This window comes from Cebidichthys violaceus, unplaced genomic scaffold (genome assembly GCF_023349555.1).
Source record: "Cebidichthys violaceus isolate CVI_PGR_0920_01 unplaced genomic scaffold, fCebVio1.0.p SCAF_15, whole genome shotgun sequence".
NCBI lineage: Eukaryota > Metazoa > Chordata > Actinopteri > Perciformes > Stichaeidae > Cebidichthys > Cebidichthys violaceus.
Window position 1 is genome coordinate 15699633 of NW_027176318.1, and position 26914 is coordinate 15726546.

Below are 26914 nucleotides of genomic sequence, written 5' to 3' on the forward strand. Positions count from 1 at the left end.
TAACAACCCTTCATGCTTAAGATAATTAACGCTGCACTAATCAATATTCTTATATTAACAGTGGATCAAAAAGGGCCATAGGAAAAACCCGTAAAAGCCTTTGCTGTACAGAGATTTTTAAGCTATTTTAGCAAATTTATTTGGGTTTTTGCGACCTGCGAATTCAACTCTCATCAACTTTGTTTGTAGCAGCAGAAGAATAATTCTTACAAATCGTCAAGTACTAAACTGTGAAGCACATAGTGTAGCATTAACCAAAAAATGAGCTAAAAGGCAATTGAATATCAAAAATATCTCCTATTTCAACTCAATGTCTCACTTCAAACTCAAATAGTTTGCATCCAAACAGTTCAAACCTACAGAACTTTGTGAAATAAACAAATATGAGAGGGAGAATATTGGGTGAAAACACATGAAATGATTCTCAAGACATCTACTCTCAATTTGCAGGAATGTTGCAGCCATAAACGATATAATCAAAGAGAAGTGAACTTGGTTTGATCTCCACAGCTTCCGCTACAATTTATCACCAGATAAAGAAAAGCTCTGACGTAGAAGCTGTAATCTGAGGTTGCGTAGTTGTAAATTACACCAGGCTGGAAACTTTGCGTTTTGTTTGTTGGCCTTGATTGCTCGGCTGATGGACAATTAAGGTCAGCTAGCAGTTAACGGAGAGTGATAAAATGCAGTCTAAAAATAGTCTATTCTAGGGAAAGTACTTATTGTGTAACTGAATGCACACTCACACAGACCAAAAAAAAAAAGTACCGTTAGTCCCTCCCTACCTCCGAGATCTCTATTCCCGGCAGTGAATCTCACCAGTGTCCCAAACAATACTCAACCACTTCACCTTCACACGAGTCCCCGAAATCAAGATCCACATCTTCTCGTCTCAGTAGAAATGAAGCTGCTTTCTATTCTGACGCTGGCTCTTCTTTGGGTGGCCATTCAGGCAGCAGGTAAGTCATCGTTTGCAGAACAATCCAGAATGAAATGATTGCAGAATGACACGGCCCACATGTTTCTTCTTCTGATGCGTCTCATTGCTACATGCTACATGCATGCTACAACTTAGCAGTGTTGTTGTCTTGCACAAAAAGAAACGAACAGATTTGGTTAAAGCTGCACTTTTCAATGTTTTCACATATTTGGGTCGCAGCAGGTCGTTATTTTTGGCCCCCCCCAAAAAAAGGAGGACAAACACGCTGTAATACATACTGTCCCTGCAAAGTTGGCAACAAGCCTCAGAACATTTAGCTGCTAAAGATCCAGATACTGAGTGCTAATGTCGTCCTGATGCATGTATTTAAACATTAATGTTTTAGCCATATCAGCTTTACATGTAACTGTTGTGTTTACAGTTTGCCACTCCGTCCCCAAGTGGTGAAACATTTTCTGCAGAAACATGTAAAAACATGCTTTATTTCATATGATCGTCATCTAGTTTTGTAGTCGTCCGGATCAGGGTCGGCATGAATTCTTGGCTCTTGTTGTGAAAAGTGAGCTCGCAAGATTTATGACTTTAATGAAGGTTTGACGCCGTCACACGGTATTTGATATGGCGTATAACTTTTTTTGTCCATCCAAAACAATGAACACGAACCCCGAACTAAACCCCACAAAGATCCTTCAAGACATCTGAAGTATTTGAAGTGGCCTGCCAACAAAAACCAGTTTGATTCATATATCGTATGACTATTCTGTCTTTGAGTTTGTGCAGGGCATCGTGGTTGCTGTACGGCTTTCTCCGAAGTCCATGCTGTGAAATCCATTCTTAAAAGGGGAGGGGCGGTGCAGTGCCATTGGCAGGGCATCACTGAAGGGTGCAGCATTAATGCGGTGTAAGATTACGTTGTCTGCTTTGTCCTTTTTATTTTATACTGAAGTACGACTCCTTGAACTCCTTCTGGCTATGTTTTCTTTCCCTCCATTTCCTCAGCTTCTGTTCAGGATTAACCACAAGCTTAAAATGTCCCATCATCATCATCACCTCCCGTTCCTACAAGACTTTCTCTCACTTATATTCACCACATTTCAAAGTGAGACGACTGAACCGCCTCCAAAGAGTTTCGCAACTTTTTTTGTTGTTTCTGTTTCTCTTCCAAGTGTCATAAAGTGGAAACGTCGCCAAGTGTGCGTGGCCTCAACGCCTCACAAGATGCGAAGCCTTCTTGCAATTTTGTGGTAACGTGCACATGAAGACACACCCACACCCACACCCACACACACACACACACACATGCTACAACAATTGTAATTCGTGGCACAATCCAAACAGGATACAAAAATATTTGTCTTTCGTCACTGTAGAAATATTCTGAAATAAGTTCTGGAACCGGCAGGAGTTTTACTTTCTATACATGTTACCAGGTGGTAATCATATTAAGTGGTTTCTAAACCCCTAGACTACTACCTTTAAACAGCGGTTGCCTTTCCAAAACACAAGCACAACATCTTAAGAAATGTGCGTTTATCAACCCTTAAGTAGGCTGCAATCACTTAACTAGCAGGGCCTGCAGAGTGACACCACCACAGCCGTTGCGATTAGGATCTGATACCGAGTGGGAGTAGAGTTGATAAGCTGGAGAGCTGATGAGCTGACAGCAGGCAGGTGTGTTGCAAGAGGCGGGGAGAGCGAGGGAGGTGACAAGCAGATTAATGGCAGCCGTGTAGGTCGAGCAGGAGAGTGAGAGACCCCACACACACACACACACACACACACACACACGGAGAAGCAACGTGGGGACATGGAAGACGTATTAGGACTATTGAACAAGAGGAAAAACAGGGGCGCAGCCGTGACTGTGACACATTAGTTTGTGAGATTACAGGTCAAAAAATCCATGTGCTGATCCTGAATGCAATCAGAATTTAGCACGTTAGCAGTTTTGGTCTGCTCTTTATTGGGTTAAAGTTGACACTGCCAAGCAACCCCAGCCAACGTTACCTGAGATAGTGTTACGTTTGCTAAATACATCAGTTAGCCATCCTTAAAGCCTTATCGTACTTAAAATGTGATCTAAAAATACAAGAACAATGCTGATGTATGTCTTCTACGTCACCAAATGTGAGGATGCTAACTTTTTGTCTGGGAGGTGTTAGCATTAGCCTCAGAGTTTAAGCACGTTATTATGTACGTTAACAATAATTTTCTAACTTGACGTATTAAAAAGTCAGCAAGAGACAGCGTGTTCCCAGAGTCTACATTTTTACCACATAAACTGCATATGGAGCACAGGACCCTGGTAACATTGGGTTAACGTTAGCTTAATTAGCTAGCTAGCTACAGCTGCTTAACTCTGCTTCTGACAGTTGTTTGGTTACCCAAATTACCACACACGGAATGCCAACATGTTCCAAATGGCAAGCTTACAAAAAAACACATTTTCATCGTCTATTGTTTCTATTCTCAACTTTATACACACCTTTATACGTTGAGCACATACAAAATCTATTAAACAACAAACTACAATGTGCCAAAACTCGCCCTGATACTGAGCAGTAATGCAGGCTTACTCGTTTTCTGTTTCTATCCAGCAGCAAAAGAAAAGCTCGCAAGGAAGGGGGAAACCCCAACCGCCTACACAGGAGGAAGAAGATGTGACATGCTGAACGCCAACTGTCGACAACTAATCAACTAACTAATCAATTGACTCTCAATTTGTCTCTCAACAAGCAGATGTCCAAAATATTGGCATCAAGATGTACTTAAATTCGCAAAGTACTCAGTCTGCAGAATTGCTGACTACAGAATAATGTATATTACTTTGCATTATGCATTATGTATCTCACTTTAATGTTGCAGCTGGTAAAGGACGGGGTAATTTAAGTAACTATAAACTGCAGGGTAGCTTCTGTCTTTCCCTGGGGGAACAATAAAGTCTTGTTTTAACATATAACTAAGAAACTATAACAAAGACGCCGCATTACAAGCCCCGCTAATGGTTTGAAATGGAATACTCTTCCTGTTTGCTGAGTGGCAGCGGCGTGCGCCTTGTGAACTCCGTGTGAATAGATGAAAGCTGATGGGATAATGTTTACTTCATTTATTTATTTTCCCTCCGCTAACATTAGATTTATTATCTCGTGAATCTGTCATCTGTGTTCACAACCTGCCGGCCTAAAGGGGTGAAATGCTTGTGCGTCTGGCATAAAAATCAAGCGATCTGTATATTTTGATGGTAAAAAGCAGTAAATTCATACAAGTTAACATTAATATTAAGTATGAGACATGCTCTTAACCTTTGCGGGAAAACAGCAGAAATGCTACCTTATGCTAACGTTACTTTACGAACACTGACTTTACTTATTTTTTATTCTCACGTTACTTTTTAAAAATGCTGACGTTAACGGCCTCTGGGATCTAAACACATTGCACCTGTTTGTTGATCGTCTGGGACTAACTCACAGTTGTTTTCTCGCTCACTGCAGAGCTAACTTTTTGTAGCTTCGTTAGCGTTATTAGCCACCTGCTTGCCATTTCTCACAGGAATCTGTCACATTAGCTAACTAGAGCCAACAGATGTAACGACTGCTGTAAGAAAGGTTTGGAACACTTGTTTAAAGTAATTCTACTGGTTTAAATCAAGCCGCTCAATATCTAAAAACTAGTAAATGTGTGTTTGATGGGAAACCTACAGGACCAAGGCAATTTCTTTAGCTCAAATGGTCACAACCAGAAAATGTATGCCACAAAACTTGATAAGAACTATATGTACACATGATCTAAATAATTAATTCATTTTTACAAAAAACAAATTCAAACATACACAGTTTTTAGCCGACAGAACCCACGTCTCAACATAGCTAACTCACTCTATTGTAACCTCAAGTCCTGACTATTTGACCTCATCTGTTATTAACCCGTAAATATACATATACCTATAATTATTTCTGTTGTCGTCATCCGGGTGAATATTGGCACTGTCACAATCAAAGTCACTTGACTCACCAAAGCAGTCTTGAATGGATGGAATGATTGTACCGACATATGTGACGTACAGACGTGCGTGGACAAAGAAAACTCAAAAGCATTGCGGTGAAGACATTCATTGAAATACAATTGAAAGAGCTGTCAATGATTGTCTTCATGAGAAATTATGTAGTGATGTAAGAGGACTGAGTGAAAGGCATCTTATTGTAAATCAGGATTTTAGAAGGTGCTTTCCCTGTTGTTTAGGATCAAGTTCTGCCACCATGCACGTACGTACATGCCGTGGTGATGATGAAATACACACCTGTGACAGCTGCAGAACGTGGCAAATTAATGTTGGTAATATGTAGCAAGAGTAGGTAATAAATCAAGAGAGAAGTAGAGTCATTTTAGACTAGACTTCTATACAACCAGAGGAGTCGCCCCCTGATGGACACTAGAGAGAACGCAGGTTTGAGACTTCCACATTGGCTTCACTTCAGAACCAGAGGTTGCCGCCTGCTTTTTCCCCAAGGACTTACATTGGGAAGATACACTTATAATGTGTTAGGTAAATCAAATTCCCAATACAAATACTTAATTATCCCTTATTTAAATCATTAGGTCCTAAAAAATGTACAAATAGCTAAATCCAGAGTTATTGTCCTTCCTCCGTTCATGTGACTGAGCACGGAGTTAAAGGAAAAGCTAGTGCGCTTGCTCCACGATCCAGTGGATGTGGAAGATCCCTGGAAGATCTGGTTAATTTAATACTCGCAAGTCAAGCTTTTCTTGTACTTCATGCGCCACTGAACAACTTTCATGAGAATGAACGGCGCCTCCAACGCTGTATCCAAGTGGTCTTTAAACATCTATGCTCCTGGCTCACATGTTAGTGAGCATCAGAGGTTCTGGTATGCATTTACCTTTAGACAGAGCCAGGCTAGCTGTATGCTAAGCTAAGCTAACAGGCTGCTAGCTAGCCTTATGTTTATTCGACAGATTTGAAAGTGGTATCAACCTTTCAGCCAACTCAAATGATTCCTTTAAAGATAAACAACGGAACATCTGCAAGCTTTAAGTGGAGTGTTTCAATTCTGTAAATTTCAAATGTTTTTTTGTAAAATATGAATGTTACAAGAGTTTCTGTATTGCTTATATTCAAGTCTTCATTAAAAATGTTAAGTTTTCTTCTTGACTGAAGTATTTTTTAACTTGTTTCCTCAATGTTCATTGAAGTTGTTTTCACCTGGTTCTACTGCACGCAAGCACCTACGCACACAAAAACGAGGAAGAACACTCTTGGGCTAGGTCAGCCAAATGAAAACTAAAAGATGGCACTCAGATAATGGGAGGTTCTTTCCAAGCTGATCAGTCAACACCGTATGTTGCTGTTCTGTATGACGACTTTAAAAGCTGCAGGAAAGGTGAGCGTGATTTTAAAAACAACGTCAGAACAGAAAAGCTAAATGTCAGCTTTTCTTTTTGTTTTCCTTGCAGCCTGAAGAAGTAAACCTGTTGGGTTGGTAAAAGGGAGCGTGCTCCATGATGTCATGTGATTACTCAATGCTCTAATCTTTAAAAAAACCTACACCTGCTAGAGCCCATGTTTCTAGGTGGAGCTTTAAATTAGTGGGATTACAATGGACACAAAATGATAGGTTTGTAGAAAGTTTGTAAGCCTTGCTGTGTAACTTATGACAATGGTTTTAATGATGTGATGAGCTTTAATAAGGGTTAAGTTAACACTGGAATTCAAGAGTTGGTCTCTGTGACCAACTCTCACTGAGTCTCACTGAGCCGCCAGCGTGGCTGTCGGCTCTGAATCATACCCATTAAATAATCAACCCAACAGTGGAATGTGCGTTTTCAAAGGCTGTCACAGATTGAGATAACAGGTGAACACGGGAGGATCAAATCTAAACAGTTTAGAGAGGATATGACAGGTAGGTAGGAGGCAACGTCACACACACACCCACTCAAGCACAAAGCTAGTATACATAATGTGACAAAGCAGAGTCGTATTTCATGTTGTGAAATATCTGACAGCGTAAACGTCAAACCAAAGCGGGCAACGGTTTCATTATTTCCGGGTTTATTGCAGTTTTAAAGCAATCGATGAAACAGACGAAGCACGAACGTACAACAAAGTAGGAATAATAAAAAAAATAACATTTAAATACACAAAACACAGAGAGCGGAAAAGAATAGTAACTTCATTCAAAACATCAAGGAAATATTAATAACATGCGCACAAATGTAAAGGCAGGGATGTGGTGGCAATTATGTTTTATGTTACAGACTTTAAACATTTAGACTTAAAACGTGCGTGCATTAGCTTATATATCCACCATTGCACAGTTATGGATTATCTAGATATGTATCCGGTAAATTCTAAATGTACTATTTGACTGCGAAACAAAGGGACCGGCAGACAGATCAGAATAAAGGCAAGTTTGTTTTGGCTCGATAGAATTTACGTTCCATTTATATTCTGATTATTCCATTACAGAGAGAGACGTTGGTGTCAAAGCGTTGTACAGAAACGTGTCAATCAACACGTCGTGCACCTCTGAATTTTGGTATTGGCGCACGGTCACACATAGTTGATAAGAGCACTGTTAACATGTCTAGGGAATATACAAAGAAGACCAATTGGTCTTTAGAAACAGGAGTTCTTAAAAATCTTCATTTGTGTAAATATTTTGCAGCCAAATCAAATTGTTTTCAGGATATTCAACCTTCTGTTTCTATATAATGCATTTAATACTTGACTTGCTTCTCTACAGGGCTTCTACAAAGCCAATGAAGTAGTTCATGAATATGAGATATGAGTTCACAATCCCGTCTCGTCATTGTGGAGGTCGGTTCATCATTTAGTTTGTTTGGTGCCAAGCTTGAGTACAAACAAAGCTTAAGACGGAAGCAATGCAACAAATGTTTTTGGCAAAAGTTCTGTAGACTTATCGAGACTTTCATTAGACGCCAGAGAACAGCAACGTTACGGACATTTTAGAGAAGGACTCTGAGCGTCACTGTGATCTGTCTCCATGTTTGCTACGATGCATTTGTCTTTCAAGCACAAACACATCGTGGCATTTAAATGCACTGGAGCGCTTTGGTCTGGTCAAATCTGACGTGTGTGTGTGTGTGTGTGTGTGTGGAGACGTAGAGTCAAATTCAGTACGTAGGACGCAGCGACAACAAACGAGAAAAGGCACTGTGGAGAGAGAGAGAGAGAGAGAGAGAGAGAGAGAGAGAGAGAGAGAGAGAGAGAGAGAGAGAGAGAGAGAGACCCATGCAGGGCTGGTGGTGTGCAGATGTGCGCGTGTTCTTCTGCCGAGTCCTCCAGAGCTGTGGTCCGTGTGTCCCATCACCCATCACCCGTCACGCATCGTGTTCCGAGCGTTCGTCGGGCCTCAGCCTCTCTCGCTCTCGGTGCCGCTGGATGGCCCGCCAGATGCGGCAGAGGACTCCGCCCCTGAGGGAAGCGAGGGTTAATCACGACAGAGTGACGTACGATGGCGTCAGAAGGTATCTCTCAAGGAGGAAGACCTAAATCAGCTACTCTTGTTTCATTCACATTTCATTTTAAGTGTCAAGGAGACGATGCATCTTATTTCTTTTTACAGAGTTATACCTTCGTTGAAGGATTTGTTTTACCGTACCACTACTTTTTAAGTGACCAAGAGTAGCTTGATTTCATGCTCCCTGTGACGACATGAAGAGTAGATACCGTAGACGTAGACAGTGGAGGTCGTCTTTGGTGACTTCAGTGAGAACGTCGGTCAGCGTGTACTCCTCCAGCACAAACTGCAACGCAACACAATCGCATTAAAGCACAATGTGCCGCGGCGCTGCTCACGGACAAGACGTTGAAACGCCGACAGATACGCAACCTTATCTACGGTGTCGGCGTCCGCCCCCTGCTCTTTCAGCCAATCGGTGAGCTGCTTGTCCGGTTCGTGGTCCGCTGGGATTTTGAAGATGGATGGAGGTAAAATGTCTGTTCAGAGAAAAAGAAAAAGCCCAGAGAGTTAGAGCGGAAGAGGAGCCCCGGCAGAAGAGCGACCCATCGGCGCGTTTACCTAGCGGCCTGTGCCGGGCTCGGACCAGCTCCATGTCGTGTGTTCTCTGCTGCAGCGTGGCCTTCAGGACCTGCTGGTACTCCTTCTCCTTCTGCAGCAGCTCCTCCAGCAGCCTGCAGCGACAGTGACATCTGTTATGACAGCCAATAAATCTCACGGGGGCACAGCACGGAGCGCCGGGGATAGATGGGAACAGAGGAACAGTGGGAGAAGTAGAGCTACACGTGCGGCATGACCTCGGATCAATAGAGCCGCACGAAGCGCCACAACTGCTGCAAACGAGGAACCAGAGGGGAAACTGTGAGACGTGCAAAACAACAATCAATAATCAACAAACGCAGAAGCATTCCAGGTGTTCAAAGACAGACAACGTCTGTGTTGTTGGTATCGGTGAAGACTTTGGTATGTTTGCTATTTCTAGTCGCCCACATTGACATTCTGTCGAGGTTTCTACATGGGCAAGAAAACATAAAACCTGAAAGTTATGATAAATGTTGGGCCTGTTGTACCACAATCTGAAATGTATAAAACGGCCTCTTGTTTTCACAGATGACAGCTTAAAGTTTTTAAAATGTCTCAGCAAAAGCAACTTTGTTGTTGATTCGTGGCGACGTTTAGATGTTTCATCGGTGTTTGAATGTGGTGAAGATCAGGTCAGCCGTTGTTGTGTGGAGCTCTTCTACTTCTACTGTTATGTCCCTGCTGGGTTTCGTCACCCTGTGTGGGGGTCAGGTGACACACATGTATCCCACGCAGCCCTGCAGCTAATGTGTCCGCGACATGCATAGCGTGTGTGCGTGTGTGTGTGTGTGTGTGTGTGTGTGTGTGTGTGTGTGTGTGTGTGTGTGCATGTGTGTGCGTGCACGTTATGGGTGTGTGCACATTCTTTTCATCTCCTCCACTTCTTGTTACAGATTGCTTCGTGTAGAATTTCATCATCGTGACCTCCATTCACACAATGTGCCTGCAGCAGTTGTTTCCGTGTGTGTGCGTAGGTGTGTGTGGGTGTGTGTGCGCGCGTGTGTGTGTGTGTGTGTGTGTGTGTGTGTGTGTGTGTGTGTGTACGTGCGTGTGTGTGGGTGGGTGTGTGTGTGGGTGTTGAAATCTCTTAATGTCACTTTCACCGCCAGTAACCACATCAAAAGAAAAAAGGTTTGCGGCGTATAACTTTATCAACACTTTGTTTTCGACTGGCTCAGAACAAAGCCCGTCTTTGTGTGTTCACATGTACCTGTTGGTCTCTTGTTTGAGCCGCCCCAGCTGTACTCCCAGTTGATAATGCGAGCGCTGATGCTCCTGCGAGTGGGCGGAGTTCGGCGTGCCGGCCACGGGGTGGGCGGGGTCAGCCGTCGTCCCGGGGTCGTCGGCGTGAGGAGCCAAAACGGGACCGAACTCGGCCTCCTCCTCGTCCACCTCGTCCTCCTTCTCCGCTCCCTCGCACTCCGACGCCGGGCCGAAGTGGGTCTGCAGCTCTGTTGAAGGCATGCAACTCATTTCTCCTAACACCATACCAATATTGAGCTGTTTGCGTTTAGTTCGGGACAGAATGTCGCGCCTGTGTCCACTAGGTGGCGGTAAAAGCTCAGGCCAGGCTTCTGACCTGGAATGAGGATGGTGATTGCAGCCTGCACAGCTCGGCGGATGATGTTGTCCATCGCAAACATCCAGTGAGGTTTGATGTGATGGTTCCTCAGGACCTTGTTGACCTGAGAACATCAGACAAACGAGGACAGACGTTCACACCTAAGATGAGTTATTACAGTTCATTTAACAGGACGGCAGACGGCAAATTAGAGCGTAATCGTGTGTAACTCACAACTAAGACAACTTCAGGGTGAAATATTTACCTTTTCTCTCCATAATTCAGTGTCATAGTTACACTTAGTAGTGATTAATCCCTGGTGTTGTTTCATGTGTCATATCAGATCTCTTTCAGTGCATGCTGCTCCTCTGTGATCGTGACCAGCAGCTCTGTGAATGCTGCTTGATTAGTCATTTGTAAAACAACAGAATCGTTGTGCTACACCTGTTGTGGAGCTCCAACATTCTGTCGTGCTCCGTGCTCCTGTTCCGCTACGTGCCAGCAGCAATTAAAAAAGAGCAAATCTCTGGTATAACAGCTTGCATATCCTGCTTAGTTCCAGGTATGTGTGTGTGTGTGTGTGTGTGTGTGTGTGTGTGTGTGTGTGTGTGTGTGCGTGTGTGTGTGCTGACCGAGTCCTGGAAGCCAAAGAGCACCAGCTGGATCTGGTTGATGGAGGTGGAGTCGAAGTCCAGGTCCAGCTTGAGCTTGGAGATGGTGGCGGCCATGACGCGCCTCTCTGGGGAATGGATGAAGTCTCGGAGGATGCAGATGATCTGCTTGATGTGTTCGACGGACAGCTGGAGCTCCTCACTGCCCTGCACTCGCACACACACACACACACACACACACACACGCACACACACACACACACACACACACACACACACACACACACACATGTAGTAGAACTTCATCAAAACACTGATTTAAGAGTACAGAGCTCATACGGTGAGGATTAATGTCCCAACTCTTCAAAGAGCCTATTTGTAGGATTTTACAACATGTGCGCCCCCCAGTGGTAGCATCAGAATATACAGGCTTCTTTTCTTCAACGCTTCAAAAAGTTTTACATGAAAATGTAACTCAATCGTGCAAGTGGAGCGTCCTAAAACTCAGCTAAATAGATGTCTTATGATCTGCTTATGGACGCTTTTAATAAATAGCACATGCTCTAAATTTTATTTTTATTTCCTTTAACTTTTAATGACCATAGTTATTGTGTAGTTAAAGTAAAATAACATACGCCAATGAAATACGGGGGACAGTAAATATAAATGAATTATATTTGAGTTCATGTTTCTTTACATGAGTTGGAACGTTTCTGGTGGAACACACCTGGATGTGGTTCTCCTTCAGGTTGGAGATGACTTTCGCCTGGTCGTCGTTGAGCACCTTGAACAGAATGGCCCGTCTCTCGCTGTCCTTCTTCAGCAGGAACAGACCGCCGTCCCTGTCCTCGGGGGAGGGGGGCGCACTGCGGTCGTCCGACACCGAACCCTCATCTGGAACACTGCGACGCACACACACACACACACACACACACGCACACACACACACAGTGATCTCACCGCAATATAAAATAAAACATAAAGCACGCAATTGATTTACAGCGGCGTGACGCGCCGTCCGGTTTATTTACAGATACAAGCCTCTCCTGGCGACTGTGTGTGCCCAGGAAAGTGCAGAGGCAGCATGAGTCAGCGCGCCTAGGGTCGCGCACGCCGCGCACGTACGCACGCACGAGCGTCCGTGCGCGTGGATGACCGTGTGATGGTGCGTGTGTGTGCTCAGCCCGCCAGCTGAGGATCGTAAAGTTATCAGACCTCATTATATCAGCGTCGTAAAAGGCAGCGGAGCATGCTGTGGGCACAATAAGGCCACCTGCCACCAAAACACACACACACACACACACACACACACACACATGCACATTCATTCACATCCTCTCACATAATGTGTACTGACTGTCCCAGCAGGATTTTGCCTGCAGTGACAATGTTGTAAGAGTATGTAATATATTATTTTAGAAGAATGACTTAAGAGAAGGTTAAATGTGGAGGTAAACGTCAGTATTAACCTGCAAAAAAGATGAAATGAATCTGAATTTTTGGCTCTCAAAGTCGTGTATGAACCCAGCTCACGTGAGTCGCCGGCCTACACACCTCAGGTAGTTGGAGTTGGGGGGTTTGAGGAGGTTCTGGGAGCCGGGGCTTTTCTTCTTCAGGAAGAAAACGTCGTGTTTGGAGTCGCAGTCCGGGCTCATGGAACCCGGTTCGCTGCTGCTGCTCCCGGTGGCCTCGCACTGCAACTGCACCGGCAGCGACACGTTGTGGATGTAGTCTGCAAAAAAACGTCGGCGAAGAAGAGAACGTCAGTGTAACGAACGTGTTAAGTCTGGAGGAAGTTATTCTACACGTCCAAGTCAAGCTCTTTTCATTTGAACCAATCAGATTCCTCCACACTCTCCGTGGGCCAATCCTCTTGTTGCCGTCATAATTCTAAATCTGCTTAATTGATGCAACCCACTTCCACTACCTCACCCCATTACCCCAATACATGTGTATATGTGTGGGCCTGAAACAATGTGGTCCCAGGTGTTTAATGTGTGTGTGTGTGTGTGTGTGTGTGTGTGTGTGTGTGTGTGTGTGAGTTGACCTGATGGTTTGAAGGCGATCTTGCTCTTCTTGCCCTTGGTGTTTTGTCTCACAAACATGTCCCTGAGGAGGTCCGAGGTGATGGCTCTCTTGTGAGGGTCCGGCTCAAAGCAGCGCAGGATGAACGACTTGGCCTCCAAAGACAAGGACTCTGGGATCTCTGGGTGGATCTTAAACATGCCCACCTAAAACCACATCGACCCAGAAGAGTCAGGGCCTGGACACGTCTTTATCTGATGGATGTAATGGAGTACGCAGTGCTTACCTTAAACATGGCCGCCTGTGGTTCTCCCAACTCGTGAAAGGGCGGTTTCCCTGTGGCCATTTCTATAATGGTGCACCCCAGGGACCAGATGTCAGCCGGGGCCCCGTACCCTCGAGGGCCCTTATCGATGATTTCGGGAGCCATGTACTGCAGAGTACCTGCAGACAGAGAGACAGATGGTGAGCTGGAACAATTATCTCTGAGAGGCAATCAAAGTCAGCTCGCATCAGAGACAACAAAGTGACTCACTAACTGAAGATGGGATTTAGAAATGAACATTTCTGGACACAAAAGATCTTTTTTGCTTAATTCCATCTCTGAGTATTTGGTCAGTCTGAGCATATTTGGCATTTGTGGTGTGCTTTAAATACTGATGTAAACAGTGAGAGACAGACAGAGCTCGACAAAGATGGAGACAGAGCAGAGACGCACACGCACACGCACACACACACACACACACACACACACACACACACACACACACACACACACCTGCTAATGAAAGGTAAACACCCTTCTGCCTCTGCTTGATTAGCTAATCTAATCACACACCTCGCTGGCAGCTGGAGGAGGCCAGATGGCCGATGAATGTGCATGTTCGTACGCAAGTGTTTCCATAGAGGCTGATAGTGGCTCTCGTCATTTTGAATTTTATAATTCAACATTTCTACGACTCTGTTCATGCTGTCCAGAACCAGAATCACCCACTCATGATGTGTTCTCTGAGTCATTACTATGAGATGTATGTAGTGGTATACAGTCTTATTTTGTCATAACAGCGCTGTATGTACCACCACACATCGCAGTATACACACACACACACATATATATATATATATATATATATATATATATATTTAATTACCTGTTACCATGTGCTTTACCTGCCTGCATCCTGTTTATTTTATATATATTACACTATATTCCTGTTTTATCATCTGAACTTATTTTCACTTCACATGATTTTCTTTTTATACATATCGTTTGAACATCGTTGTGCCGTAGAACAAAGAATTTATATCGCCAATGTCGTAAAACAAATAAGGAAGTCAAACTTTTTAATTTGAAGGAATACTTCCCCCCGCAAAATGACGACATCGAATACTCCGCACCTTTAATTCTTGAAGGAAACTTTATTTTTTCTCACATTCCTCAACAAGCAAAAATGCTTGTGTTTGAGTAGCAGTGCGCATACGTATCAACTTTAAACAGTGCCCCCATTTACTGCAATTGATCAAGAATTCGGCGTACTACATGGTGAGTAATTGATCTACAAATGGTTATTTTGTGGGTGAAGTATTCCTAAATGTAATCTGGTGATTTTGGGGACATGTCAGTTACAAATAAAACTAGATGTATGTTTTTGTGTACATATTGTTTTGTAGAAGAAGAAGAAGAAGTTACCGGTGAAAGTCTCTGTGCAGGGGTTGACTCCCGCCAACCGCTTCGAGGTTCCAAAGTCTGAGATCTTCAAGACGCCGCTGTAGGTGTTCACCAACACATTATCACCCTGATGGAGGAACAGCAGCTGTTTACTGTCAAATCACCAACCCCACCACGGTGTCCTCACCAGGGTGTCACCTCTACTGTCCCACTGCAGTGAAAGTCCCCCGGATGTTAGTCTTGGTCAAACCACACGACTGCGTTGTCGCCTTTGTACCTTGATGTCTCGGTGGACGATCTGGTTCTCGTGCAGGTACCGGAGCCCCTCCAGGATCTGTCTGGTGTAGAAGATTATAGTGGCCTCCTTCAGCGGGCCCCATTTAGAGCGCAGCAACGCGGACAGGCTTCCTGGAGAAAGGAAGAGAAGGAGTGTCCAAAACCTATCATGAAATGGGAAGATGACCAAGCGGTTAGAGAGACCGCCCAGCAACCGAGAGGTCACAAGCATCGATCTCTTAAATAGATAATTCTATCCGACATGAATCAAGAACATCTGGCTGCCTGCACACGATTGCTGAACGATAGAACACATACTGAGTTTCTAGTGTATAGTATGCGATTTCGGACACAGCCGGAGTTTCTAAGGATCTATTTCTAGTTCACACAACTGTGTTTTACAATCTCTCTCTCTGTCGTACACAAACGCACCTCCAGGCACTTGTTCCATGAAGATCTTGATGTATCCGTTCTCAGAAACGGAGCCCAAATACTGAACAATGTTCCTGTGCTTCAGGTACTTGTGGAGAGCAATCTCTTCATGAAGGGGCTGGGAGTATCTGATTTACACAGAGAGAGGAAAAAGCCTTTCATTTATTCAGATAAAGTCTGCTTATAATTAATATCTGGTTACAGCATCAACCTCCACCCACAACAAACAGCCATGTGTTGAAAGAAAAAGACATTCATTGACACACGAGATAGAAAACCCTTTAGTGTCCTCCTAACAGGACCCTGAAATGCTGTTTATGAGCGGTTATAGATAAACATCCTCAGCTGCAATAACAGCTGAGTTAGATTAAATTAGCTCATGTTAGCAAAATACTAGCTAGCTAACGTATATACTGTATATTATATATATATATATGACCATTTCCTCTAAAATCCCATCTGCAATTAGACAAATTGTCTCATGAATGTGATTTGAAGTTAGCTCATGCATACGATTTTGAAGGGCTTTAATTTTGAAATGCTACATCAGAATGTTCTGATGTAGAATGTTCTGTCACTTAGGGAATGTTCTCCCTAAGTGACACCTTGAGGTGCTCTGCTATTAACCTGTTGTGAAATGATTTTGTAACTATGGACCATTTCCTCTAAAATCTAATCTGAAGTTAGACAAATTGTCTCATGAATGTGATTTTGAAGGGCTTTAATTTTGAAATGCTACATCAGAATGTCCTGGTTCTCTCTGAGTGACACCTTGAGATGGTCTGCTATCAACCTGAGGTGAAATGATTTTGTAACTATGCACCATTATATATATATATATATATATATATATATATATATATATATATTTATATTTATATATATATATATATATATATATATATATATATATATGAGGATATATCATGAGGAGTAAGACTAATAGGCCAGGTTAGCTTCCTCCCTGTTTCTGTGCTAATGTTGAAATGATTTGGAAAACAACAGGTTGCTGACATATCTTTAAAATGACATGAATCAACGTTAGCCAGAAAAGATCAAGGCTAACGTTCCTTTGTTTATACTATCTCTGCAACGCTATGTGACATCCTAAAGTACATTTCTATTTATTCGGATATGCGTGACGTCTTAGCATCCCATCTGAAAAAGTTGGGATGCTTTTAGTAACTAAGGGGTAGCGGGACTTTGAAAGGGTTGATTAGAAACTGACAATAAAATACCAATTTTGAATGTTGGTGGTAAACTTTGATGGTGGTCACTCTTTCTACCCAAACGTGCCTACCTGCTGTCTCTCTCAGGGATCTCTTTGATGGCTATTCGGACCTGGTTGCTGACGTCTCTCCCTGCGTACACCACTCCATAGGTGCCCCGCCCCAACACCACCCTGTCCCCGGTCTCATCGGTGTCATACTCATACTGCAACGCACACATATTGTTAATCAGTAATCACAAACTAAAGCTATAATATGTATTTACAAAAAAAAAAAAGAACGTCTATATTTAAGACCTCCAGCGTATCTCCGTCTCCTTCCCCCTCCAGCTCCACAGCGTTCCCCGTACCGTCTGATATCATCTCTTTCACCATGGAGCAGAACCTGGAACACGACATTATGACGTTACCATCTCCTGTTCACGGCCACGTTTCAATACCATCGCACATACGTACTGTACGAGCACAAACGCAGACAAACACACACACCTACACAGACACATCTAGAGGTGTGTGTCCTCACCGACCGCACTGTTCCTCAGTGGAGAAGTAGATCTGGAAATCATCCGAGTTATCGTGGACGTAGAGGAAGCAGCACCGCTCATCAAACTTACTGATGCTGCAGACGGGACAGTTAAGAGTAGATGAAAGATCTTTTAACACATATCTAAAAGTACTCTTAAAAGTTGTACTGTACAAGTGAAAACAAGGTGTTTTGGCAACACATTTTGCCACACGATTATAGTTAAAAAACCCAAATAACAGTGAACATCCAACATGCCAAATTTACATTCATACCTAATGCCTTTGATGGACATCGCAGTGAAGTTCCACTCATGGATCCCTTTCTGTAATGAAAGTAAATTAAGTGTTAAACTTTGAGAGAATGGTCTCATATTTAACCATTACTCATTCAAAGTCTACTTTTTAAAAAAGGATAAGGAACAGAAGGACATAGCACAGTGTGATGATTCTTCTAGATAAGAGTAGTCGGGTTTCCATTCAAAGGTAGTGCAAATTTGAACTGAACTTCCTGAAAATGAACAAAAGAAAATGTTAATTAATGCAGGTTTCTATCCAAAGTGATCAACCTCTCAACCAAACTTATTGTTTTTTGTGTTTTGGCACACTGATCATGTAACGCACTGAAAGAGTTAATTGTCAATGGTATGCAATGCAATGAAATGGTGCGGCAACGAGGAAGAGGGTTAGGCGGTAAAGAAGGACACGTTCTTACCGTTTCGGCAGGAGAAACGTGCCAGATAGAGACGTTCTTCTCCTCGGCCTCGTTGTTAATGGACACATAGGAGGGCTGGTAAACCTTAGTTGGCTCCAGGATTAACACCTGTAACGCAAAGAGAAAAAGAAAGATCAACCAACGTGAACTTTGAAACGTGATCGAGCGCGTGTTCGCGTACGTGTGCGCGTTTGTACCGGGAACCGCAGTCGATTGGTGGTGCCCTGCGTGGCCTCGACGATGATGTCCATCCAGAAGTTGAGTCTCTCCCGCTGTGGAGAATGTTCCACCGACTGCTTCTTAAACCTCAGGATCAGCTGCAGGTTCTGCACCACCGATCGCAAATACCTGGAAGAAGATACACAACAAAACAAGTCACGGGAAAATAAATAAAAAGTGTTTTTATGGAGCAAAATAATATACAGACCAGCAACAAAGATAAAGGAGCATCTCTATTACTTTCATAACATTTTTTGGTTAGTATTGTGACTTTTTCTGACATGTTTATGGTCACTGAAAGAAAATAGAAACTATTTTTGTAGTCGAAAATGCATCATAAGAATAAGAGTCAAAATCGTGGATTTTCTGAAGGGGGTTTGACCTGCTAGTCATAATCAGAGCCTCCATTTAGTTCTCCTGTAGTCAACTGGTCAGCGTTTTTGAAAATGCAGACTAAAACAGTTATTTTGATTATTAACATGTATTTCATTGAGTCTATTTCCTTTACCGTCATTATGCTGTAGAAATAAAGTATAAAAGTTATTTTTTTCAGACGACAAACAGCTCCATTTGTCTGATACTGTACCATAAAAGCACTGACAACGTAATAGTATGTAAGTAGTATTTATTGTGACTGTGAATATCTACCACAGAGGCGGCTTGAGTTTGAAGAGCTTCTCGGCCGCCTGAGTAGCTTTAGGGATGTCGTTAGCTAGCATGCTAACGGTGAAGAACTGGCCCACGTCCCAGTAGTTATTCATCTTCTCCAGGGAACCTTTGCGCCCCAGCAGACTGTTCAACCTCACACCTAAAGACATCGGATTAAAAGTATGAGAACATTGTGGAATATTTATTAAATACCATTTAATGAGCTTCAGACAGCAAAGAACCGAAGAATTTACTTAGCATAGGCTACTACTGTGTTGCATACGTTAGCATACTTCAGCTAGCTTGCTGCTGTTAGATGTGTGCAGTTACTGTATTAGTTAATTATTTACCCTTAAAATGACTTTACGTTTATAGTCTAAAAGAGAGACCTAAGTTTGTCATCCTGGATGCAACAAACTGTTAAGCTATCGAGAGCAACTGACACATTTGAGAATATTTGTATCGGGCAGTTTCAGCTTGATTCATGCATTTTGTGCTGGCTTGATCAAAAGGGGGTGACAGGTTCAGGATCCTCCTCTTACCTATTTTCCTAAGTTCAATGGAGCTCTCAAACTGTTGGCCAGCAACTATGAGGAGGACCGCCAGGTTGATGCCAGAGTAGAGAGTTGGCTGCAGCTCAAAACCCTTTCTGTACCTGCACAAATGTAAATAATTAGATGCAGATTATGTAGTTTTCATGAAAGCATGTGGAAGGGATTTTACGCATTAGAGGGCATTAAAAAAAAGGTGTGCGTGTGTCCTCACCACTGTATAGCGTTGTCCCTGTTTTTCATGTCTTTGCAGTCTGAGTCCAGGAAGATGTCTTTGTAGATCCGTCCGCAGAGGCAGAACATGTCGGGCGCCGGATGTTCGCACGACTGCAACACCTGCAGCATCACGCCGAGAGCCTGCTCCCTGTCACCGGGACTGTTCCTCCTGCACACATGTGAATTAATGTTAAACAAAATCCACAATTTAATACAGAAACATAATACATTTGGCGGTAAAAATCCACCTGTTGAGGGCGAACGCGTAGTGGAACTGGATCATGGGCTGCGTTGCCAGATCACAAGTCGGCAGCATCTCCAGAGTCTGCACCAGCTTCACCATGGCATCGTAGTCCTGGTGGTGGAATGAGGCAAACTTATTTCTTTGCCTTTCACATTAATACGATGCACATATTTGTGTAGCACCGTTTTCTGCAAATTGTGCGTTTGTACCTGTATGTCTCTGTAAGAAAACAGCAGGTTCATGACGATGTCCTGGGTGAGAACTTCCGTGTTGTCGATTCGGAGCTTGATGCGGGAAAGCTCCTTGGCCAGCTCCTCTCCCTGGTACTTCTCTCTGGCCTTCCTGATGTCATTCAGCAGGGTGTCCTTAAAAGAAGCACTGCAGACGACGGACAGTAAAAGGAGAGACAATTAGAAGAGAGGAAATTGGTAAATCAATACGCATAAGATAAGACAACTTGTGTATGATCACGTCTACGCTTTAAATGTCTCACCAGGAGGTGACGTGGATGTCCTTCAGCAGGCTGGTGAAGCGGTCAGTCAGGGGGACGCAGAGTGGCCCCAGCAGGTTGTCCCAGCTGGGCTGCATGTACTCACTGGCCCTGCGCTGGGCGTCACTCTCGCAGCACATGTACTCGTGGTTAGGAGTCACTATGTAGGGGATGAAGTAGTAGTTACCACTGGATGCCTGGAAAGAGAAGGGAGAAATTCAATGATTCAGATTTGGGTGTGAGTAGCAGAAATAATGAAATACAACAGGGCTTTGTATCGGATAGAAAGACATCCAGGATGCTTATGAGTCCTGGGGGAGGAAGTGATGGACAGATGGGGGATTATAGAGGGATTAATAATCAAGCAGAGGATCAGTGCACCACTGAGATTGTTTGGTAGGATCATGAAGACAGCAGCAAAGGTAAGCTCTAGTAATGAGGCTCAAGTGGCTGTTAAATATCCAGTACAGCAACAATTGATGCACACAAACACACACTGCAACAACATGTTTTTAGGTTTATTTTTCTTTCTTTCTTTCTTTCTTTCTTTCTTTCTTTCTTTCTTTCTTTCTTTCAGTCTCTTGGTCTTTATTTAACATTTAATTTTTGTGTCGAACAACGTCTTTCTTTTTCCAGTTCAATCTTTTTCGACTGGCTGAGCGACTGTTCGGTTGTGTTGGGATTCAACCAGGCTGCAACCTCCGGTTCTGCTGAGTGAAGCTAATGCAAAAGTGTCTTAAAACTTGCATTCTCTCTAGTGTCCATCAGGGGGCGACTCCTCTGGTTGTATAGAAGTCTAGTCTAAAATGACTCTACTTCTCTCTTGATTTATTCCCTCAGTAAACATTGTAAACATGAGTTTATGGTCTCAATCTCTAGTTTACAGTCTTCTTCAACACAGCCATCCTTCAAGCTGAACCGAGGTCCAACAGGGATAATAAAGAAGTAGCATGGTGTTGAATTATCTAACGCTGTTGTTAGGGAGTTTAATTTGTTATTCACACATCTCATGCCGAGGTCAGTGTTTGCCCTTCCACCATGTTTATTATCGTTATTATTAGACTGTGAAAAAATCTCCCAGCATGCCCTAGTGCAGCATGGTACCTACTTTATTACGCAATCCAGAGCTCCTGTATTCTGGAGGCAACTGAACCCAGGGAAAACCTAACGCTGGAGGACGAGTGGCCTTCTCCACACACACACAGAAACACAATACATCCTTTAATAATCAGCTACTGAGATTAATGTGTGTGTGTGTGTGTGTGTGTGTGTGTGTGTGTGTGTGTGTGTGTGTGTGAGAGAGAGAGTGAAAGCATGTAGATATGCATTCCTGAATGCACTTGTACGTCAGAAGAAGAACGGCATTTGTCACAAATATTATTCCACGAATAGCACGAGACAGTGTGTGTGCACGTAAATCACACTGTAACACACACACACACACACACACACACACATACACTTACTGTGTTTTTCTGCACCACCATGTCCTGTAAGGAGATAAAAAAAAAATAGCATAAAAGAATAGATTTTAAAGACTGGACAGCAGAGCAACAGTGTGTATTCCTGTGTACTTTTGTTGTACTGCCACATTACTACTTCAAACAGCTGTTTCCTCCTGGCAACACAGTGCATACTGCCCACACACACACTGACCAGTATGCACACTCAAACACACACACACACACACACACACACACACACACACACACACACACACTAGTCTGCAAATAACATAGTGGATCACTTTGTTCTAAAGTGCTGCCAAGGAATGGCATCCATGAACTTAATACACCTACAGGAGGTTCATAGAGGTGCCTGCGTGGGAGTACCTTCAGTGACTGGGCCGTGTCGGGGTCAGTGTCGTGGTACAGGATGACGTTGTTGGCCATGTCGAAGCTCTCCCTCACGCCCAGATGGTAAAACAAGGAGGGCTGCCGAAACACATCGCTCATGTCCACAACCGCGATGTCTGGATGGATGGAGGTAGAAGAGGCGCCGACGATGTCGATGCACATAAAGATGGACACAACAACAAAACCATTCTCAAAGCTCATGCTGAAATCCATCGGCCCTTGAGCAAGACACCCATTTCTTCTTACCCTATTAAGAAGTACTGGGCCCCAGCAGTAAGTCTTGCTTTTCAGAGTCGGTAGAGGAAGAACTCAGATCCTTCACTTAAGTGAAAGTACCAATACTCACTAACTGATTGTTCCTCAGCAGCAAAAAGGTGCCCCAACTTTGTTGGCGGTGTTGGAGTTTGTTCTCTATCATCCTGGGCCACGTTATTTTGGGCCTTTCTTTCCTTCTGGGCTCCAGTGTAATGTGACTCTTGGGATTGCCCCTGATGTCTGTTCTGGGTACATGGCCAATCCAGGTCCATTCTTTTAAGTATGGAGTGTGTATTGTCTTGCTGGGCGATTTTGGAGATGGTCTTTGGCCAGAATAGAGATCCTACTAGCATGGTGTTTGGAAGGTGGACAGTTTGAGACTACCTGCGCTGTTGATAATACACCCTTCTGAGGGTTTGGTTTTGGTGGATTTGGTTGGTTGGATTTTCAGGTTTGTTAAAGTGAAGGTTGATCCGGTGTGAGTATCTTGACGCGTACCCCCTTTATGGTAACTGGTGCTTCCTAGGTATGTGAAGTTATTAGTGTTGTCTAAGAACATTGATCGTATATAAGAAGTGGATCGTCATCCTGACATCATCCATTGGTTAGTGGACTGCGATTTTGAATTCTTGAGTTTGGCATTTTGGCCGTCGCCATCTTGGTTTTTTTGCAACCATTGAACGGAATTGACCATATCTCGATGGTGGAGGAGTGCCGAAGAAACGCTGTATATGGTTCTGGTAGCGGTATCGACCTGTCAATCACAAGGTATGACATCATGCTGCATCGAAGAAGACTTGAAACCATTGAGACCATAAACATAGGTTCACAATGTTTCCTGAGGGAATAAATCAAGAGAGAAGTAGAGTCATTTTAGACTAGACTTCCTTAAAAAGAAGGCCTCTAGAAAGAATGCAAGTTTATGCAACTTTAGACTGAAGGTTGCTGCCGGTCTAAGAACTGTTCCTCTATTGTTGATGTTGATGGGCATGACTTTTGTTTTACTGCCGTTCATCAACAGTCCTACTTGTTGTCCACAGACCTGGACTTTGTTTGTCTTTTCTTAAATGTAAATGCATGTAAGGAAGTCAAGGTCTTCAATGGTGTACTAGAGGGTCCATCAAATTCCTCTGGCCTTATCTTCTGTTGTTCTACGCATGACGCAGAACAACAGCATCCCTCGATACAGCTTGTTCATATCGGTCTCCTGTCCATGTGATTCAGTGCATAATGATCTTGCGGAATATACTATATATACTATCTAATACACGTTTATTTGGTATTAGCAATCTGATAGTCAGATGACATTCAGGGTACATGTTGTACTGTACTGTGTTTGGCATCTTGCACAAAAGACTCTCAGACATGTCACGGCAGGAACACAGGACTACTAGTCTCAGATCTGCAGTGTGAATGCTGGCTCTGTATTTGACTGGGAAACTTGAATGGTGTATTTAATGGATGTCAATGAAATGTTCTCCCCCCCCAAAAATCAGCTTTTAGTGTTTTTTCTCAAACTAATCGCATGCCTTTTCCAACTTATTCTACCAAACGGCAACCAAAACACATCCTATCTAAAGACAAAATAAAGAGGTTTTGTGGCTCTTTGCCTCCGTCGTCCATTGAGATTTCAACTAATGAGACCCTCTAGTCTCAGTTGGTGTTGTTTACCAGTTGTTCCCAATAATAAACCACATAAAGGGTCAGTTATCGATGTCATGTTGTATTAAGTATTAACGTCAGACATAGAGCACCAGAGGTCATTAAAGCCTTTTATATTGCATCACGTTATGACTTCTACTGTGTTCTATTTATATTGGCCACACTTACTGTCACCCGCATGCACACTGCCTCCTAACAACACTAATAGATGCAAATTGTCCATAAACAGTAATGGCTTGATTTAAATGCAGACATTGATTAAACATTAGCAGCAGATAAAGGCTGTGAGCCAATGAGACTTTAAACCACCTTCCCTTTCAATCCCGTTATCTTCCTTTTTTAATAAAACACGAACACACAATCGTCTCTTTCTCACCTACAAACACTGTCATTTCTCACTTTTGAAATAGCTGTGAATTTGTCACTCAAACACACCATCATTTAATTTAATAACAATATTCTGTCTAATAAACACGAGAAGCTAAAGAGGTGAGAGATGGTGGTGTGTGAGAGCAGTTCTCTGTGAGATGACAGAGTTAGAATAAATAAATACTGCCCCTATAATATAAAATGGACTTACTATAATATTAGTAGATTAAACAGGGCTTTGGTGATTTACTGGTCAAAAGACATATACGTTGCACAAAGTATATCCGTTGTTTCAACAGCATTCAATGACTTTTCATCATGCAGTAGAAACAACTTTTACATAAAACAAGCATTAAATAATAATAACTATCCTTTCCCATTTCTAACCTTGACGTCTCAAACGTTGACCTGCAATTGGGCCGAACCACGTTCTCTAAGAAACACACACCTGCATCGTAGAAACTGTCCAGCACCGATGTTTCCCCAAAGTCCAGCCGTCCGAAGGTGACGGTGGTGAGCAGCGCGCTCTCCGAGTCGCAGGCTCTCTGCAGACACTGCAGCGCTCCGGATTCGGGGCTGCTGGCCATCACCGACTTCAGCCCGTCGTTCAGCACGTACACCACCCGCAGGGAACGCTGCTTGGCCGGTGGGCAGGGGCTGGACACCTCGCCCCTCTCTCGGTCCCGGTCTACCACGGACACCCCGGCGGAGTGCTCTCCTCCCATGTCGGCGACCTGCGCGTTCTGGCCCGTATCCATAGCGGGGAAACCCAGGAGGTGTTTCTGCTTTATCTCCTTCCTTCTACTTTCCGCCTCTCCCTCCCGTTACTTCCTTTATTCTGTCCGCCTCGTCCTCCTCTCGCTCACTTGTTGCGCACCTGTCGTCGCTGGAGACGAGCGCGCGTCTGAGTTTGTCCCCACGCATCTGCGCCTCATTAACTCACATCACCTGCCGATTATCTCGCACCAAGAAGTCCGCTTCACCCAGACTGGATCCGACCAGATCCGAAAGGGAGAGGACGCGCAGAGAGGGGGTGAGACATGCAGGCATGCAGATGTTAACTCTGACTCGTTTGGCTTCAGTAGAACGTGCTTTGATGGGTACAATCAGGGCCGTGCTGTCCGCTCTATGAAACGTTATCGTCTCCCCGGTTGTCTAAATATAAAACAGCGTGTCCCTGTGGTTCACGCGCTGCAGCCAAGTTATTCTCACATTCACACCAATCAGCACGTGGCTCACATGATTCAACTTGTTCCTCTTGAGTGATCCATTGTTGTCGATAAAGTGTGATATTGATAAGGCAGAACATGTAAACCCAATCCCTTCAAACAGCGCGGATCCGTTACGCACCGGTGCCACGTGTTAATGCCGACTGTGCTGACAGCCAGAGGTCAATAAATCACACACCGACAGAAGGGACACGAGGGCCATGTGTTCCCGAAATGGGGTCAGTGCTGTCTGTCCTTCCCTGGAAAGGTTCTAGCGTTTCCTGCAGAAGAACCACAACGCTGGTGTTATCACTGTGCATGTTGGTGTCTAATAAGTAGAATATTTACAGTAATTATCTCGTTTCATTCCTAAATACCTTTTCAAGTGAATACAGCGGAGGATGTTTTGGAAGTAAGTGGACTGGACTGTGGCCAACAGCAGCAGCTCCTTGCAGGTCAAATACCTCAAACGTATTAGATGTGGAGAAGGAGTCCAGCTGCCTCAATCTGAAACCAGACTCTCCCTCCTGATAAGAGACTTTGCTCTCTTTGGATGCTCAGAGGACTCTTTTATTATTCCTTCTCGCATTAAAACAGCACGTTTGATGGACATGGTTCTAGCAATAACAAAACATATTGTTTAAAAAGTCAACAGAAATTAGGAACAAGTCTTTTTGCAATATCTGGACTCACTTTGAGTTGCATTTAACTTCTTTTAACATAATTTTTCCTGCAGAATTTTGCAGTAAAAATGCTTTAATGTTCACTATTAGCTCATGTTGCTGTACACCTCGCATACTGTAAAGGTTCTTCTACAATGAATCCCCCAACAAAGACCATCAGACATCTAAGAACTATTGTAAAGTCCAGCAGTGCAGCTCATTGACATGGTGTCTTTGTGCGTTGTCTTCAGTTGTCTCTGAATAAATGCTGTTTCAGACATTTTGCGGTGGTTTCAGTGACGGTTAATGCTGAATCGAGACTTTCTCTTCCCTTAGATGTCCTGTTTACATCAGTCATCAGTACACTGACCTATAAGAGTAGCGTATGAAAGAGCAGCAACGGCTTGAATGCACCAACATGCTCCTTCATATAATGCTGTATATTACACAATTTACCAGCAGACAATTTAAACA

At 43.5% G+C, this 26914-nt stretch overlaps 1 protein-coding gene and 1 long non-coding RNA gene across 2 annotated transcripts; one reads left to right on the forward strand and one right to left on the reverse strand.

Moving 5' to 3' along the window:
* The first annotated feature begins 870 nt into the window (after nt 1-870).
* LOC137871663 (uncharacterized) lies at nt 871-6072 on the forward strand. The gene is made up of 4 exons (XR_011102829.1): nt 871-959; nt 1712-1841; nt 2107-2184; nt 3541-6072. It is a non-coding gene; the product is annotated as an uncharacterized lncRNA (long non-coding RNA).
* Nucleotides 6073-6990: 918 nt separating this feature from the next.
* On the reverse strand, nt 6991-25563 carry map3k15 (mitogen-activated protein kinase kinase kinase 15). Its single transcript, XM_068710249.1, has 29 exons — nt 25019-25563; nt 22261-22400; nt 21895-21918; nt 20432-20625; nt 20148-20316; nt 19943-20049; nt 19693-19863; nt 19470-19582; nt 18928-19087; nt 18258-18408; nt 18061-18168; nt 17622-17671; nt 17347-17442; nt 17121-17208; nt 16896-17029; nt 15596-15723; nt 15165-15295; nt 14909-15014; nt 13505-13662; nt 13241-13424; nt 12748-12925; nt 11921-12095; nt 11215-11400; nt 10601-10706; nt 10232-10472; nt 9001-9113; nt 8812-8918; nt 8649-8725; nt 6991-8393 (listed from the first exon to the last, which is right to left on the reverse strand). The coding sequence occupies exons 1-29, from the start codon at nt 25326-25328 to the stop codon at nt 8300-8302; spliced, it is 3999 nt and encodes a 1332-aa protein (XP_068566350.1). The 5' UTR covers nt 25329-25563; the 3' UTR covers nt 6991-8299.
* Nucleotides 25564-26914: the final 1351 nt, after the last annotated feature.